This window comes from Falco naumanni, chromosome 6 (genome assembly GCF_017639655.2).
Source record: "Falco naumanni isolate bFalNau1 chromosome 6, bFalNau1.pat, whole genome shotgun sequence".
In the NCBI taxonomy this organism is placed as follows: domain Eukaryota; kingdom Metazoa; phylum Chordata; class Aves; order Falconiformes; family Falconidae; genus Falco; species Falco naumanni.
This window is the reverse complement of record NC_054059.1, coordinates 15398489-15418120: the sequence shown is the minus strand read 5'-3', so window position 1 is coordinate 15418120 and position 19632 is coordinate 15398489. Positions and strand designations below refer to the sequence as shown.

General features: G+C 37.6%; 1 protein-coding gene across 1 annotated transcript in view; it reads right to left on the bottom strand.

Moving 5' to 3' along the window:
* The window catches only part of EYS (eyes shut homolog), an 867458-nt gene that overhangs the window by 625572 nt on the left and 222254 nt on the right, over positions 1–19632 (bottom strand). The window contains exons 12-13 of the mRNA XM_040598785.1: positions 18234–18356; positions 5150–5254 (exon numbers count right to left, since the gene is read on the bottom strand). Of these exons, the coding sequence (XP_040454719.1) occupies positions 5150–5254; positions 18234–18356 (228 nt within the window). The remainder of the gene's footprint in view (positions 1–5149; positions 5255–18233; positions 18357–19632) is intronic.

The window sequence follows — 19632 nt, the reverse complement described above, 5'->3', positions numbered from 1 at the left end:
AACCCGCTGTATGGTCAGTGCAGCAGTGTGTGTGGCCTAGAACTGTCTGAGAGCAGAAAAAGGGAGGCTACTTAGGAAAAGCACATTAGCTTAGCATCTTCCAGCAGTCTCTTCCCTTTGAAACCTCCAAACATTCAGGTGTATTAAAAAAGTCCAAGGATTCATTAGTATCCACTTGAAGCCTTTTTGGTTGTGAATTTATCTAATCCCTTACCAAACCTAAATAAATTCTCTATCTACATCGCATTCTGTGGCAACAAGTTAAGAAGTGTAATGTTATCTGTTAAAAGTTCTTTTATGTGTTTTAGTCCAAAATCCCACTAAGTTATTCAAGTGCCTTCTTACTTCTTATGAACAGCCTTCTGCTTTCAGCTTAGCCCCTGCTTTCATTAATTTCTTTCTAAGCCTCCTCTCCTCTCATTGTTTTCTTCTACAAACTTAAAGGGTCCTTGCTTTTTCATAAGGCAGTTGCTGTAGTTAATGGTTCATTTTTGTTGCCTTTCTGAATATATTCCACAAATCCAACATCTTCTACATTAATATTTCCTTAAATATTAGATTACCTGGGGAGAAGTTACAAACTTTAAAGAGTGGTTCCTCACCTCTTTCAGAAACTGTGCTTCTCTACTTCACCATTTCAAGGCAAGGCTTCCAGATGACAGACTACTGTTGTAATAAACCTTTTACTACACCACTATAGCACTTGTTTTTCATTTTGTTTTATCCTTTGTGAAATTCAGTATAGATATGAAGCCATTTCCTAGTGGAAGGCTAAATTTATGCATGGCAAAACCATTGTATTTAGGCTAAAGTAACACACAGGAAAAAACATTATATTTGGGAAGTTTTAAAATATTCATACAAATTCTGATTTTGGAAAAGCATTGCATATAAACAAACACACTTTTTTTTTTTTTTTTTTTTTAGCTAAAAAGCTGATTGATAAAACGTTAACACCCTAATTAAGATTATGGAAAACTTTTAGATATGGTTGAAATACTTGCAGTCTTAAAGACTGTGTGTGTAGGGACAAGTAGTTCAAATTCAACTTAAAGTATTATATTTGTAAAGTATATGTAAAATTAGGCAAAGATTCCTTATTTAGTAATAGAATCACAAGATAATTTATTTGGGAAATGACTTCTTCAGGCAATCTAGTCTAATCCTCATTAAGAGCAAGACCAGCTAGATCAGCTAGTTCAGGGAACTGTCCTGTCAAGATCTGAACATGCCTCCAGGGATGTGGATTCCACAAGCTTTCCAGACAATTTGTTCCAATGGCTAACCACCTTCAAAATGTGTTTGGTATTTTTTTTCCTAATATCTTATCAGAATTGTTCTGCATTCCAATTTGGGTCCATTGCCTCTTGCTCTGCCACAATTTTCATTTCTAGAGAACAGCTTTGCTCTGTCTTCCCTGTATCCTCTTATGAGGTAGTTGTAAACATCAATAAAATATTTCCTTAGCCTTTTTTTTCAGGCTGAGCAGGTCCAATTACCTCAGCCATTCTTTGTACCTCAGGTTCTCCAGGACCCTGGCCATCTTCATGGCTCTTTGTTGGACTTGCCCCAATATGGCAATGTCCTTCTTTTAGTGGAGAATGCAAAACTTAGGCACAGTCTTTCAGATGCACTTTGACAAGTCATGAGAAGAAAAATAATCATCCCTAGACTTGCTAGCTACACTCTTCCTAATGCAGCCCAGGATGCTTCTTTGCTACGGACACATGAGCTGGCTCATGTTCTGCTTGAACACCAACACCCCCAGGACCCAAGGTCATTCTTTGCAAAGCTGCTTTTCTTTCCAACCAGTTGGCCACTAGGCTCTACTGGTGCAGGGGATTATTCTTAAAGCTGTGGGACTTGCATTTGTTGAATTCTGAGATTACTGTTGACCTGTTTCTCCAGCCTGTCAAAGTCCCTCTGAAGAGAAATCCTAGCCTTCAGCATATCAACCATTTGCCCCAGTTTTATCTCACCTGTGAATTTCCTGAGAATGTAACCCAATGTTCACTAATAACAACACTAGACAGATTTGATTCCAGTATTAAATAATGATGAATGCCACTAACTACCAACTAGGCTTTGTGCCTTTTATCACAAATCCTTTAATGGTCCAGCCAATTTTGAGCCCATCTTACTGTCTACTTTTCCAGTCTGTACACCTCATCTTGACAACAGCATGACTCTGGGAGGTCATGTTAAAAGCCTTGCTAAAATTAGTTGCATCCAATGCTGTCAATTTATCCACAGAGCTGGTTAATTCATGATAGAAGGCTACCAGATTGGTTGGGCATGATTCACCCTTGGTAAATCCACAGTGACTGTTTCCAGTCACCTTCTAGCCCTTCATGTTCTTGCACACACCTTCCAGGAACATTTATTCTATAACCTTCTCAGGGACTGAGGTTAGGCTGATATGCCAATAGTTGTGTGAATCCTCAGTGCCTTCTCTGATACCTATACTTTGTCCTCACCTACTCTTGGGTCATTGTACCTCTTCAGTAATCACAGGTGTGTAGGCAAAAAAGGAATATTCCTTCTGTTGCTAGAGTCATATGTTTCCAGCATCCCCCACCCTGAGAGTCACTATCTGCTACACTTCTCAGCACAATCTACAGCTGTCCATCCTTCCTTGCATCATGTGGCTCAGAATTTCTCCTCTACAGGGTGTGTGGAAGACCTTATTGATGTCCTGCATTCATCCTCTGTGATGGTGTGCAGTCTACTCACCTTTTTCACAGACAAGGCCACCATCACTCCCACCCCAGAAAGAAGTAATGTCTGCAGACCAAAGCCTGCATGGCAACATCATGCTTCAGGAGTACTGCCTACATCAAGGCTTCAGTTTTGCTTTCGGTATTTTCTTCAGCTGATGCTGGAGACCATACTGTAGCACATGACCACAATCATTACAGGGACATTAGTTGTGAACATAGTTCTAAGAATAACCCTCAACAACCAGCAATCCTCCATTCCCTGTCCTTTAAAACCTGTGCTTCTATCTACCAGATTTATATCTGCTCCCCAAACAGCTTCAGCTGAGTAGTTGCTTGGCTCTCCCTTATTAGCAGTCAGGTGAAGACATGGTGTATGGGCACTCTCCAAACAGGAAACAAGCAAAAGCCTCTAGAAACTGTTCTTCACTCAGTACAGCAGCCTGCCAAAAGATGTTGCTCAAAAAAAGGAGGATACTAGCAGCTACTTCCTACAGTTCATTTGAAAAGCCTGGAAACTGCTATGACAACTGGTATTTCTGTGTTAGCTCTTCTGCTTTCTGTGCTCATAGTCCTTATGATACATAATTACTATATACCACTTGTCTTTTATTTATGAAACTTCTTGCTTTCTACTTTCAAATCCAGTATGCTTAGTTTATTTCCTAGACTAAATATCATTTAAATCATTTATTTTCATCGTGTGTTTGGTAGATGTGTTGTTTCTTTATCTAACAAATGTTCAAAAATATTAATTCTCAGACTATATACATTTTTCCATTCATATATGTACTTCTTACAGCATTTCAATAATCATTTCATACATATGATTGCACTTTTTTCAGTTCTGTAAAGCAGGCAGATATTTCCATACTCATTGTTGTGTTTGTGATTGCACAAAGCAAGATATTCTTCCAAAGTGAAGTGTAAAATTGAGCTTATTGACAATTGAAAGAGTAATGAAATTTTCTCACAGGCTTTGTAATTTAAAAAGTAGAACTATCCTATTACATCAACATAAGAATCCAATCTTAATGTTCAAACTATTTATGCGTTGGATTTGAAATAACTTGTATATCTTCTTAAACTTCTTGCATAAAAACATCTATAGTTCTTATAGGGACAATGATTTTAACCACTTCTTTTTCTTATCCATTATAAGCAATTATTTCTGTCCAAATACAAGCGTGTTCCTTTTACCATTATATAGCTAATTTGACATGCTAGAACAAGGCTTAGTGCAATGTAAGTGATGTAAGAGTATGAAAAAATGCAACGAAGTACTATCATTTCATATTTTACTTGCTACTTTCCAATCAGATGATGACTATTTGACCCACAATAAAGAAAGCAGGGAAAAAAACATCTACATGTAGTCATACTATTGTCATGGTTTAACCCCAGCCAGCAACTAATTATCACGCAGCTGCCAGTTCACATTGGAGCAGATTTTCTGGCCGGACTAGTTGACCCCATGGGAAATGGGAAGGAGATTCATTAAGATCTGCACCCCATGGAAAGGGCTCACGTTGGGGAAGTTGGTGGAGGACTGTCTGCTGTGGGAGGGACCCCACAGTGGAACCAGGGCAGTGTGTGTGGAGCTTCCCCTGAGGAGGAAGGAGCAGCAGAGACAGCGTGTGATAGACTGATGGCAGCCCCCACTCCCTGTCCCCCTGCACTGCTGTGGGGAGATGACACAAGGTATAGAATTTGACAGTAAAATTAAGCCCAGGAAGAAAAGAGTGATGGGAGGAAGGTGTTTTAAGATTTGTTTTTTATTTCTCATAAACTTACATTGATTCTGATTGGTAATAACATTAAACTAATTTTTCTAAGTTGGGTCTGTTTTGACCATGACAGTAACTGGGGAGTGATCTCTCCCTGTCCTCATCTTGACCCAGGAGTCTTTTGTTATATTTTCTCTCCCCTGCCCAGCTAAGGAGAGGAGTGATAGAATGGATTTGGTAGACACCTGGCATTTAGGCAATCCACCACAGCAACCCTTACGGTAACTATTGTATAAATTCTTCCTGTTTTTTTTTTCTTCAGCATGTTATAAGAAACTTAAAAAGCAACTTTTGCTAATAGAAAAGATGGGAACAAAATCCTTTATGTTCATGAAAGGAAGAAAATTAATTTTTGTGAAGAGTTAGAAATTCAGAATTCATCAAAGATTCTGGGGTGAATACTACTGACAGTGTTGACTGATTTGTAAGACTCTTCATGCAGGACTTCTGGTACACAAGTTAGATTTTGAAAACAAGTTCTGCTGATGCTGGCCATATAGCAATTGTAGGAAATGCTTAAAGAATACCTGCTTGATCCTTCTCACTTTTCAAGCAAAAATAAATGACTAGTTAGCTGTGTGCTTATAAAAACTCTATTTCTTTCTTGAATCCCACTTTTCACCTAAATATCACCTGACTTCTTACCTGGTAAACAGCTACAGTAAAATTCACCAATCAAATCATGACAACGGCCTCCATTTTTGCAGGGCTTGGAAGAACATTCATCAATATCCGTGGAACAGTTTTTGTCTGACAGAAAAGAAAATTAAACATTAAAACTATAAATCATACTGGGTTTGGGAAACTAGAAAAGCTACTTCATAGTGCAACTGACAACTGCATAATTTAACTTTTCCAGGTTGGAAACACTATTTCTGTTTGACAGCTTTAAAACTAGAGTTATTCACCGATCATAGCTGATAGTTTACAAATTAAATTTTAAATACGTATGAGATACAGTTGCAAATACATTATTTGTGTATTCTAGCATTACATCTCAACATCATAATTACTAGAATTATATGCCACATTTTATAAACTATTTTAGAGATCTAATAACCTTAGTAACAATAAAGTAAAAACATTTCTCAAAGTTTCTTCCATATTTAGATGAAGCCATTTATCAGATCCCAACAGAAAACCACAAATTCATTCAACTATTTCTTCATTTTTTTCTGCTATTAAAGAGATTTAATTGAGCTGTAATTCAATTTAATTCAAATCTGAAACAAAATATAGGAGAACATATAGAAGACCTATAGTGGAGAACATTTACAAGACAATATAATAGGTGCTTTGTGCAAACAATTAACTCCTTGGGTATCCCAATCAACAGAAAATCAACAGTCCCTCATCTTTCTACTGTGTGCTGCATTCGTTTATAGTAAGCATTAGTCTGGTATAAATTATACTGGGTTCTTTCTGATCCAAAATGGACCCAAAATCGAGGGACACCTATAGCAATTAAGAGCTCCCATGAATACCATAAGCTAATCCAGTAATAGAGAGGGAAAACTGTAGCTGACACTGGTGTGAGCGAGCAGAATGGTTGCTGGTATTCTACGCAGAAAGCAAAGGAAGGATCCTTGTATCACTCAAATCAGATATACCAGGTAGGTGATGGCTCCCAGGAATTTCAGTCTAAGGGGCTCCTGAATTAAGGATCATGTGGGCTTTCTTTGGTTCCCCCTTGGATGACCAGAGCTCAGACAATTGTAGATTAATTCCAGCAATATATGCATGGCTGGCAGATGGTGTCACCCAGCAGTTATGTCTTCCTTAACTGTATGATGTTCTTTGAGCTACACAGGTAAAAATAGAATCTGTGTAAAAATCAAATCCAATGGGTAGGAGAGAAAGTGACGAAAAGATAGGGGAAGGATAAAAACCCCTTCTTTGTACTGTTTCTCTAAAATAATTATTTAGAAGAGCCTTTAAGGGGAAGGAAGATGAAGCTTCTAGAAAAGGATAATCATAGAATCCAGGTAAGACTTAAAAAGTAAGTGGGAAGTATTGCACACTCATAGGTAATTTCCTGTATTTTATGATTCACTACAGATCAAAAATCTAGTAAAACCAGTTGAATGAAAGCTGAGATTTTTTTACTTTGGGTTTTGTTGTGTTTTTGTTTTGTTTTGCCTTTTTTTTTTTTTTAATTTATCTAAATAAATAAACAACTACCAGAATCCTTGAACACACAGGACTTTGAGTCCTTTTACCTCCCAAATTGTCATTTTGGAAAGAAATCATTATTAAAAAACACAAATATTTTTGAATGTGCTGTTGGAAAATTTTTCATGCAATAGTGGAAAAGGCAACTACAAACAGGTTTTCTGGGATTTGATTCTAAGCAAAAGGGAAAAGTGGTCTCTGAATATGAAGAAAGGAATGTCAGTAACTTGGCTGAGAGCAATCAAGATCCATGAGAAAGGAGATGACGGGATTGAACAAAATAATAACAAAGGAATTCAGAAAAATTGTAAAGAATGCAGAAATTTTTTTAATGTAAAACCTGATGAGAGGCTGAACTAAAGTAAAAAGGTAATTAAGAAAGTTGCTGCTTGCTTTAAGTACACCAGGACAAATTATCTTCTTTTTTGGGGAGAAAGACATTGAGTATTAGGAGACAAACTGGCCACTTCCTGGTTTTCAAAGGATGAAAATGCCCAACTAACAAAAAATGGGTCGAGTTGCTAAGAATAACCTAAGTACAGTGTAAGTGTGTAGGCAGGAAATCAGACCAGCAAAAGCACTGAATAAGATGGAGCTATCATGGGATGGTCAGGGTAACAAGAAATCACACTGTATTGAACATGAAGGAAAGGTATGGTTTATTTAATGGAGAAGGATGGCTTCTGATAATGGTAATCATGCCAAATTATTCAATGTTTCCTTTGCTACAATCATCAGTAGAAAGGCCAGCAGCAAGCAGATCATTATCATAATTGATACCTGTGATTAAAGAGCAAAACTTCAGTGCTGATCAGAGAAGGCAGGCTGGAGAATTGTCAGATGAGTTAGATGTTCAGATATGCTAGTCTGATGATCTTCAGCCTTGGGTACTAGCTGTTTAAAAACTCAGTAGTTTTCTTTGTGAACTTGTGGAAGATAGGTAAAGTACCTGAAGACTCAATAAACTCAGCCTTTAAAAAGGAGTAAAAGACAGAGCAGTGAAATTATAGATCCATTTGTGTAATTTCATTTCCTGGAGAAATTATGGGAAAAAGTTACTACACCAATAACTTGTAAGAGCCTATAAATATAAAATTATTTATAAAACCTGATCCATATATAAGCAAACCAGTTCCCTTCTGCACTAGAGTTACAGGCCTTGTGGATTAAAAAAAAAAGTAAAAAAAAAAAAAAGTAGCATGTCATACTCCCTGATTTCACTAATATTTCTGCTGCTATCATGTGAAATCCTGATAATTGGACTAGATACGAACTACAGGAAAATATTATCAGATGAGTAAAAAATGTTGGAAAGCCATATTCATACATTGGGTTAGCAGTGGTTTTACTACCAAAATGGATGAATGAATTGCACAGATTTTGAAAGAAGTCTACTGTCTGTCTAGTTCTACTAAAGTTTTTTCGAAAACAGCCTGGAAGGCAGACAACAGAGTAAGATTACTGGTGGCAACACAAAAAGATACATTGGAGGACAGGATTAGAGTTCTTCATAAATTTGTACAAATTGGAGTTTGAAATGACAAATGTTATGCAATCGGAACAAGTAGAAGATATCACAATACAGCAAATCGATCACAACTTAAGTAGGAACAAATTCCAGAATTTTGTTAAGTCAGTTGATGTGCTGGGATAAATAAAAAGGAACATAGCCCGTCAGAAGCATAAAATAATGCTTCCATTCTCATCTAGCTGGAGGAAAGCTGCATTTGGAGTGCTTTGCACAGTGCTGTGAGCTGCATTCAAGAAAAATGTGGGCCACGTGGAGACAGTCCAGACAAGCATGATACGAATGACAGTACTTGAAAACCTGATACGTTTATCTTAGGATAAAGAAAAGGAATGGGTCTGTAAAGTGTAAACAAGGAAGATTTGAATAGAAATGTGATGACCATCATAAAATAAGAACAAGCTTTTGCAAATATCTAGTTCTCTGTGTTCGTAGCAGACAGGGTAAAAAGTAATGCATTTAAAATGCAGTGAAAGTCGGATTAAATGGTAAGGAACTCCTAATGATTAGCATAATATCACACTGGAAAGATTGCCTGAGGAAAACAGGGAATGGTGTTGGATTTCTTTAAGGTAAGACAAATACAAGTGAGAAAATGACATAGTATAGTATATGTTTTCTGCTGTGATGAAGTTGGACTAGATGATCTTTAGTGTTTTGTTGTAGTGTTATGATTATTTACAGGGCATACACACCATTTATAACACTGAAGAAGGTCCAAAAGGTTTTATGTTCATGTAGTGAATTTGCCTCCTGGCAGACTAAAGGTCTTAAGTTACTTGGTGTGTGGTATCAGAGCTCCCACTTTGGAACCTACTGCTTCTATCCAAACCTGTCTTCACTTTGTCTCTCCATCAAAACACATTCCTGTATTAGCTAAGACAGAGGTGAGTCCAAGCATGTGGTAGGCAAGAAAAGCAGAGGATAAAAATATTATCACTAGAAGGCAGAGGCAAACACATTCTTCATGTGCACCATAAATGAATATGGTTAAAAATACAGAGGGATAGATGGAAAGTCCTACTCTTACAAAGAGAGCAGTACAGCTTTTGGCACATTCAACCTATATTCACCCCTCTAGCCTTTCTCATGAGAAAATCATCATGAGACAAATGAGCCATTTCATAGTTCCCTGAGCCTCTTTTTTTGGTAGGTGAATGTGAAAAGCCCTTACTCTATTATTTCAACACTGACTTTTAAACAGACTCTGCATTTCCACTGACTTCCATTCCCGTATCTCTCTTCTGCAGAGAGCCAGCACATGCACTAACTGAAATGTTGTGATAACTTTTGTTTAGTTAAAAAGTACATTTTTCAATGTCCTGCAGGTCATTTCTGGTCACTTGCAGCTGCCAGATACAAGCAAAGGAAAAGATACATAGGTCATAGCTACTAACTGCAGCTGAACCGTATGTGTGGGGACAACAAAAGGGATCTGAAAAGGACTGTTGAACACCTCAGCATGTAAGCCCTATTGCAGTGCTGTGAGAAAAAAAAATATTCTCAGATGTATTTAAAAAAAAAAAACCAAGAAAGAATACTGATGTGTAAAACACCTCTACATTAAACATTGACTACAATGTTCCATATTTAAAAATAAGTGGGAAGGATGCAGGAAAAGCTACACTATTTACTCAACAACTGAAGAAAGCACGCTGTCGGCAAAGGCTTAAAGAGCTCCATCTGTTTCATTTAGAACAAACAAAAACAAGAAGTGACTTGATTACAGTGTGTAAGTGTCTTTACAAAGAGAAAATACTTGGTTAGCAAAAGACACTTTCATTTTGTGTAGAAAAGGTAATGAGACGCAATAGCTCCAAGTTGAAGACAAAAATTTAAATAAAATATTTAATATAAACTTCTAAATGATGGTGATTACCACTAGAAAAAAATGCCAGTGAAATTCTGACTTCTTTTCATGCATTCAAATCAGGATTGAATGCTTTTGGATTCATTGTGTGCTTTAATCAAAACTAAGTAATTAGGTTCAGTACAAGGTGGTTAATGGGCAATTAACTGCCTTCTGGTATACAGACCTAATGTAGAGCATACATCCAGCAATCTATGGGTTGTTACAAGACTTCCAGAATAAATTTGCTTATCCTGTAGCCTTCTATGGGGCTTTCTGGGGAAACCATCAAGACAATTTTGTGAGCCAGATATTTCTGTGACAGCAGTAGCCCACCCCAAGGCAGCTGGGCTCTGTAGAATCATTGTCATCATGTGAAATGTGAATGTGCTGTCCTTGGAGGTTCTGAAGGTTCCTAGGAAAACTGACTGTCAGGTGCTGCTTTGCTGCTATGCAGTTCTGTCTCTTGCCTGACTGCAAAAGTGCCAAGGAAAAAAAAAAAATCTTATAAAAAGTGTATAAACAGTTTTAAAAACATCACTTTTCATTTAGCACTTTCCCCCCTTGTTCCTCAAGACTCCTCAGATCCAGGCAAGCAGTATTATCTAGTCAACTTACTGTTTCAGTGAAGTGAGTGAAGCTGTGGGGTAACGTCCCTGCTATCACACTGTAGCCCTGCAGCCCAGTAGGTACAGCATCGCCATTGCTAGTGTCAGGCTGCAGAGCTGCTGTCAAGCCAACAGCAGAGGCCTCAGGACTTGTCTAGTGGCCAGGTAGATCTGGCTTAATTTGTTTTAGTCTTCCTTAATTTTGTAAATTGTGTCACGTTATGCTTATTGTTAATAAGACGTGGACAGGAATAAGCAGTTACGCTGTATAGAATGAACTAATTATGACCCTAGAGCCACGTTGCAGCGCAAAAGGGTACAGGGGCAGGAGCAGAGGGCTTGGAGGTGCATTTGTAGGATGGTACTGGGGACTCCAAGTTTATTAATAGCTCACCTGTGGCCAGTTACTGGTAGTGAAGCAAACACAGAATCTGGGCAAAAACAGTTTTAAGGATAAAAAATGGACAAAGAACAAATGCCTAACATATGTAAAATGTCTCAAATACAGAAAAGTCAGTTATAAGGAATTACAGAACTGAGGAAAAGAAAGGTGTAAAAAAAAAATAAAAATCAGGAGAAAGGAAAAGGCCGAAGAGTGTAGTCAACAACATACTGGAGATGGCATCAAATATGGGTACTACTTAGTGCAGTCATACTAAAACTAATAGTCTCATGGGGTACCCAAAGGTAAATTGTTTCACTATATATAATTTAGTATCAAAACCCCTGGTACAATGCTAGCTAGTATTGCAAAGGCAGTGTTGAATGACAGACTTTCTCCAACATCAATGATTCAGTGGATTTTTTTTCAGAAGAGGAACTGGCTGCTATAAAAAAAAAAAACTAGAAAAAACCATTCTTATGTAAGATGCCACTTCTGTTTCTCAACTTCATTAACAAACTATCTGGGAGGGATGGAAAATACGCACTGGAGAAGCTGGCTGGAGGCAGATTTTCTTTTGTCAGCGTTAATTCACTGATTGCTCTTGTCATAAAAGAAAGTTTAGTCCTAACAAGTTAATTGAGGCAGTTATAATAAAAATCTTGATGCAGTTGGAAATTCTGTCTTGATATCCATATGTTATGTTTACAGGTGCACTCAGATGTAAAAAGTAAAATTGTGCTCACTGTTCTGGCATATTACTGTTCATAGCATGATGGCATCCATGATCTTAACTGCTTAGAACATGAATAGAAGACACATGCAAAGAACAAGAGAAAAGAAATAGTTTGTGGGAAAAAAATGGAGTTAAGGAAAAATGTGGTTGATTTCCCACAGTAGTTTAGGAAGACTAAGAATTTCAAACATATTTTCCAGAGTCTTCTGTGTGTACTTTAATCACTGTATGAGCTTTTCTAGACATGATTGCTTTTCATGCTTTTCATTTTTTATTTGATTAGGATCTTCCAGCAACTGACAACATTTTTTTATTAAAAACCAAACCTATTCATATGAAATGATTGTGTTCCAATTTATCTAAAATTAATTAAATACACAGTCACACCCAGAAATTTATTCCTGTATGTTCTATATACACTATATTATGCATGACAAGTGACGTAACTATTGAAAAAACCCCAAAACATTATATCTAAAATAAAGAGGAAAAAGTTAGGTACAAAAATAATCTCATTACTCCACCAGTAGAACAATGATAAAATAATTCCCATATAAGTTAATTAAATTTTTGTTTGAAGATTTAGCTTATCTTTTTCAGATGTTTCAAAATGTTACTATTCACCTTCTACAGGAAAAAAAAAATCATGTTCCGTATTTGCAGACAGAAAACTACTGAAGAAATGAAGAAATGTACCATTTGATTTCTCACCCCATCTCCATCCGCCCCCCCCCCCCCCCCCAAAAAAAAAAAAAAAAAAAAAAAGCGGAGGAGACTTTGCTTATTTTTTAGGTGACTGGAAAAACATTGCTACTGAATTATAATTGATTTGTTTTTCTTTCATGCAATTCAATAGTTTTTATGTATTAGTTTATAAAAATCCTTATGTAATTTGCAGCATGATGAAACTTAAGCGGAATTTTCTGCACTCTACTGATCTTTTTTTTTTTTTTTCCCTCTTACTGTTCTAACCTGAATTCCTTCCAGGGGAAGCAGGTACACTTACACATGATGTGACAATAAACATTCTCTAATAACCACAGAAAAACTTATTGAATACATTTCCATGTATGCATAAATAGTGTTTATTTTCCAGTACATTAAGTCTGCATGCGCAGCGGTAGGAAGCTTGCCCTTGGCAGCCCGCTTTCTGGAGCATTTCTGAAAACCAGCATCCCATCGGCACTGCCCCAGCTGAGCAGGGGGAAAGGCCAGCAGCCTTTTGCTCTCATGCCACCATGGCCCCACTGTGAGCCAGAGTTCTGCTGGCCAGAAGCCAGGGGAACCATCCCCCCAGCTTCAGTCTGCAGCTTCCAGGTTTGGGGTTGGTTTGAAAAACCTTAGGCTTTGACTAGACATCAGGCACAGTCATGTTTACATAAACGGGGTCCTTAGGGGACACAAGAGAAGAGAATACCTGGCTTCTGGGCTGCTCGGTAAAGGCCATTGACATGGAACAATAATCTGATGCATGAGATGCAAGAGAGACTGAGTATCTGCTACTGACTCTGAAGATGGGTAAGTATCAATAGATTTCTCAGGCCAGTTCTTGCCTTTGAATTGTTGAGGACAGGACTGAAGATGATTAGTGCAGAACAGAGGATGGTGTAACTTGATGATTTTAAACTGTGCAGTGGTCCTGATGCTAACTAAAAACATCTGGGTCAGCCAAAAGCTGCCTAAAATAGAACAGCTTTTGCAGACTGACTGAAAACAAAGCTTAGAAAACTGTAGAAAAAGAATGCACGGTAAAATATTTTTGAAAGCACAGTAAAAGGTGTCACCTTTTGCCTCATGACGGAGTGAGTTGATCTAGAAGACACTGCACATCCATTTATAATTTTGGGTTTCAGATGTTCAGTGTTGCAGGGACCACTTGTTTAGCCACAATAGCTACTACAGGATTTTAAAGCACATAGGGTTAGACATGCCAAAGGAAATTATATAAAAAGATCTTCAGAAAGCATATTAAAGAACTTGCAAATTTATTTAGTGTGCTGTGTAAATCCTACTTATTAAGTCAACAGATAACTGATAGCAGATTTTGCCTGTTGATTCATACTGACTCATGATAATGATAAACATGAATGAGACACAGGCAAAACCTAAAACAAGGACCATGTTACACATGAAGAATTCATATGGACCATGGTATGAGAAAGTCAGATTAAGGATCTCATGCATATAAATTACAACAAAATTCAGTGTTAAGTGCTAAAATAAAAATCACTTTGGAATCATGTTTTTTCTACACAGTGTTCACTGGTGTCACCTTATTAGTGTAGGAATCATTTCTACACTTGAGCACATGTGCACAGTTTTGAAGTACATTTGATCAATAATATCTTCTAAAATTCAAAATAGGCAAAGGATTTACAATGGACAAAATGTAATCCTGTCACGTATTTGAGTGTTTAATTAATTAAATTAATTAAAACAATCATGCCTTCTCATCCCTGAACATCCACTTAGAAAATTCTTGGGTTCCAGTTACTTACATTACTAGGGAAAATCCAACCAAATAATGAAAATGGTCAGTAACCGAGCATTCATAAAATTGCCTCATCCTTCTGTATCACTGGTGAATTCAATACCAGCCCACCAGATTGATGCTTTGATTGATGGTATCTACTACTTAAGGTACTAAGGGTGTTCTACAGTTCGATATTAAAATTCCCTACTTCACCTATCTTCAGGTTCTGATAAAGCCCAGAATTAGCAAGTCTTTTTCTAATTTTTGAAGCCTGCCAGGTTAACAGACCTGGGCTGCCTTTATTTATCTCAACTGCCAGACACTCTTGAAACCCTCTAACTGGCAAAATTGAACAAAACATTGTGAGGGAAGGAAGTGGCAGTGCCGCCATCTGTCCACTTGTGCAGTAGCTCTTTACTATGGGATAATTACAGTGGTCCTCTGTATGCCAGCTCCCAGAGGAGGGCATCTGAGAGCGAGCTTCGATTTATGTGACATAGAGAGAGAAAGCCTTCTCTTTCTCAGGAGCTGCTTCTCTCTGCCTGCCTAGCTTGCTCAGAGTAAAGGCACCTCCATGCATCAAGTTGCAAAGCTGCCAGCAAGACTCCCTGCTCCTCTCAGGACTCTGTCAGGTGTTTTGGGTGTGCCTGTCATGCTCCCTCCATCCAGGCCTGCTCCCTGCTGCCTGCATGGTATCACCTCTTCCCAGCTTTGCTCCCAGGGAAGGAACAAGTTCCACTGCCTGTGGAGCACCACAGCCAAGGCCATTCAAACAGACAGCTGTCTCCCTCCTGTCCAACACTGTCCTTCCAAGAAAGCATTCATGCACAAGGTGTGCAACACCAAAATAGAGTGATGCTGCCAGGCACAGAGATAGCAAACAGCAAGGCAAGCAAACAACTAGACCGGAGACAGTTTACGTACCCAAGAAGCTTGGATGCTAAAGCTAAACTTTATTTGGAAATGCCTTTTAACATGCTAGGAAAACAAGAATGTGTTTGAAAAAAAAAACTGCAAAGAAGAAATCAGCCCTGTATATTTACAGGATTTTTTTCAAATTTCACTTCCTTGATCAATACTTATCAGGAAAATACAAGATGTGATCAACAGGGAGTTAGAAGATCTGCTGATGAACTTTCCAACTTGTGCCTCCATGTAGTCAGGTCTTACAGCTGTAGCCAAGTAAATACGATTTTTGCTCTCAGCAGGGGGATTCCTGGTTGTGTCCTGACCTGGCAGTGCAGGGGCTCAGCCCCACCATGGCCTGATCTGGGTGTCACTGGTTTAACTCCTGCACTGAGGCCAGTGACCGCTGCTCCTCTGCTCCAGCTCCAGCTCTGGGGATGGCTCCTCTGGGGCGGAGGTGTCACTGCCACTGACTGACAAACCATAGCCCTTTGCGTGCATGGGGCTAGGGTGGGGGTGCAGAAGGAGACAGGCTGGATGAGAAAATGTATGAAAATTACTCCAGCTGGAACCCTCACTAAGGAGGAAGAAACCCCCACCAGGAATATCACCTTCCTCTTGGGAAAGGGCTCAAGATACTAATGATTAAGGCTTAAACTCCCCCAATCCTACTTGAAATCCTACTTGAAAAGACTGAAACTGTCAACTGTAGGACCCAGAAGAACATTGGAAAGTTGAACATAACACCGAAGAAAATGGGTATATATTAGTAAGTTTTCTGGTATAAGAGTTTTGACTGTGCTGTTAATGGTGCTTTGCTACTTCATTATATAATATGGGTTTCTACATTGCTTAAATATTAACTGGATAAACAGAAAATTCCTATATATATGCTATGTTTCCTTTTGCACTTAAGGTTTTGAGTGTATCACTGTTACTACGACAAGATCTTCTTGGGCCATTTACATCTAGAACTCAGAAGGACATAAAATATTCTTTTATCACTGTTTGCTTTTTTTAGAAGATAGAAGCTCACATATTCAGCATTTTGCATTAAGGATTCTTTTTAGGGAGGTTGAAGCAGTTGTTGGAAGGCCTGGAGACAGCAGACCTAATGACATCCACAATGGCTGACTATGCGTTTTCTATACAAATAGCGTGAGCACAGAGCATATTATTCAGTGAAATCAGGAGGATCCTCACTTCCAATTCCAGTCAGTAGACTGGCTGATTTGTTTCCTTGTGTGAGCTGTCCTGTCTCACAGAAAAGCCAGTATGAAGTGAGAACAATAGCACATTCAGGAAGAAAAGTCTTTCACACAGGAAAGGCAGGTGAAAATAGAGCCTTTTCATAATGGCCTGTTATGATGTCATGTGAACTTCTATGACTTCAACATAGACCTCGAAGTATCCCTTAAAAGCTGCCCACAACCCACTGGTAACTGTCTTACTGTTGACAGATCTTGACTCCTTTTTATCTTGGAATGAACAGATACATTAGTGGCAAACTGTTTACATCAGTATAAATCTAGGATAAAGTGTTCCTTCTAAGGAGAACATGCCCTGTTCCAGGCTGCCTTGGTGACACCCACACAGTTCTGGTTCTTTAATGTGGCTTCCATCATATCCCAAAGTAGTGTAGCTGTATTTTCAAAGGAGCAGCTTTTTCTCCGTTCCCTAGGTCAAACTGACTACAACCTACTACAGAAAAGGTAAATGTTTTCCATTTTGACCCTTGCAGTATAGCAGTATGTTTTTAAAGTTCCTTCTTTTAAAATTATTTTTAGAAGTTAAGATAAAAATGCTTCTATTTACGTGCACAAATACTTTGTAATTACCTCCATTATTTTCATGATTGACACATAATAGGCATCTACTATGCAAGCTTATGACGGCAAAGCCAGTTATCAAAGATAAAGGAGAATGTGATCTTGTAGGATGTAGAGCACATTTCAGTTTTGCAATGCTGAATAATATTAGAATAGGTTGGCACAAACCAAGCAAAATCACAGATGTCTGTGGGAACTGTACCTATGATCACTTTGACAGATTCTGAATCTCTGTGTATCATCTTACATTCCTTATGTCCCATCTGCCTGTTTTTAACCATCAACAAAAACATGTATGAAGTGCTCCTTAACAGGATGTCACTGGTGTTACTATTAACCTGAAATACCCTATTTACCTCCAACTTCATTTTGTCTCCTCATCCTTCGTTGCTTTATGTGCAACCTTTCATTTCTCTATAATAGATCTCTATCATTTTTTCTTTCCTCTCCATTGGTAACCACGGATTTTGAGCTCTCTGTATATATCTGTTTATCTTTTTATTACAACACCCACTAAACTGTGCATAAGTTCTGAGACTGCCACTGCTTGTCTACCTGTTAACTGCTTATGACTAATGCTGTTCCATTTGCCTCTCTGAAATCAGCAGCTGAAAGGCAGCGTGTTCCAGTCCCTGACATCTCAGTATATTAGTTGTTAAGATGGCATATTTTTCAAGACAGTTTTATTGATTTCCCCATGATCCTGTTAGCTGCTTCTGGCAGAAAGTAGGGCCATGAAGACTGCTCCTGATGCAAGAGCTATTTTCTTAAACCTGTTAGACACACAAATACTTAAGCAATTTACAAGCTATTTAAGTTAAGGATCTGATGGCAACTTTCTTAAAAAGAACAAAGTGTCCTCCTGCTAAAACTGTATTCTCATTTCTATCTCAATCAAGTATGGCTGTGATATGGTTTTCTGAAGACAAACAGCACCAGCTATAGCTATCATTACTCACCTATTTTTTCATAGACTAGGTGTTTCTGAACACTTTTTTTTTCTAGGCAAAATGCAGTTTTACTTTCCTTCAATTAATCAAACTGCACACATGCTGCTTTCAATTTTTATCATATTAATAAGGAAATTAAAGCAGATAATCAATAGAACAGAACACTGAGTTGAATTCAGTTTTATTAATGCTAAAACACTGAACAAAATGCAGTTAAAAAGTCTGTTTTCATTTCAGAAAAGGAAATAAAAAGTTTAACTATTTAATGTCTTTTCCAGATTTAAAATAAATCTTACCAGTGAATCCTGGAGGACAAACACAGCTGTAGTCTGCAACCAAGTCTAAACAAGTTGAATTGCTTTTACAGAAGCCATAAGTGCACTCATCAAAGTTGATTTCACAGTTCAGACCTTCAAAACCTTGGTTGGAAAAAAACAGAGAGCTATGTATTAGTCTGCTGTATATGTGCCTTCTTTTCTAAAGCACATCTTTGGGTCTCTTTTTCTAAAACAAGATGGATTGTTTGCAATTTAGTCTTGTAATAAAATTGTCTTGAAGTCTTGTTGGAGGATCCTTCTAAAAGCTTTTTCTGCATTGTTATTAATATGAAAACACATTTGACCATCAAATATACTTTAAAAGCAGCTAATAATTGAAAGAACAAATTTAAGATTCAATATTTTCATTAATCTAGTTGAACTTTTTGTTTAGCAGAGACTTAAGAATCTATATATCTTCTGCCATTTTGAGAACATTGCAGGCAAAGGTAAGTGGTGCTGGGATTTGGACATTTGACTATAGCTTTAAAAATCTCTCTTTAATTCTCATAGTTACTTCTCTACTTTTTCTGTATTTGTTTCTTGTGTCATAGTGACCTTTAGCAAATTCAGAAGTCCAACGGTGTTTTTTTGTACTTGAAATTGCTGGAGAATGTCCATTCCAATATCTGACATTTTATGCTCTTGTAAATGTATTCTAATTCACGGTCATGCTACAAAATGACTATCATTAGTGCTGTCACAGGCCATGGCTGCAGGAAGACCATGACTAATGCTAAGCTATCAGCACCCTCAGTGCAAGGCATATTCCCGTAATTTCTCAAACTGACCATGGAACCAATTTCCACTGATCCCTAAGTCATTAAACTTTAGAATTACCCTTAGTTCATTAATAATATATACAGTAACAGTTCTCATTTGCATTTAGAGTTTAATCAGACCCATGTCTGACAGGTAACAAGTAAGCCACAAAATCACCAATGTGGATGCCAAGAATTATTTTTCTATAAGGTGGTCAGGCAGACTAAACAGCAGAATGATCTTTTCCAAGCTTAATTTTCAACTGCCATCTAATATCTGTTTTGGCTTCTAATTTGAGCTTCCTAATGGCAGAGGCTGTACTTACGAGAATTATTTGTAGCAATTTCATATTTTTGATGAGTTTCTGAACTTATTACTAGAATGCTTGTATTAATGTATAAATACCTAAAATATTGTAAGCTATGAAATCACCTGACCATTACTGCATACTTAAAAACCAGTTTTATGTGAAGATTAAAATCAAACAAATATAAGATCATTTAAAATGCAGAGACAAAATACCAGGTTATAAATCACAACCTTGACTTTATTTTTAACTAAAAATCTAACTTAAAAAAAAGCATACAAATATTCAGAAGAAGCCCATTTGTGAAAG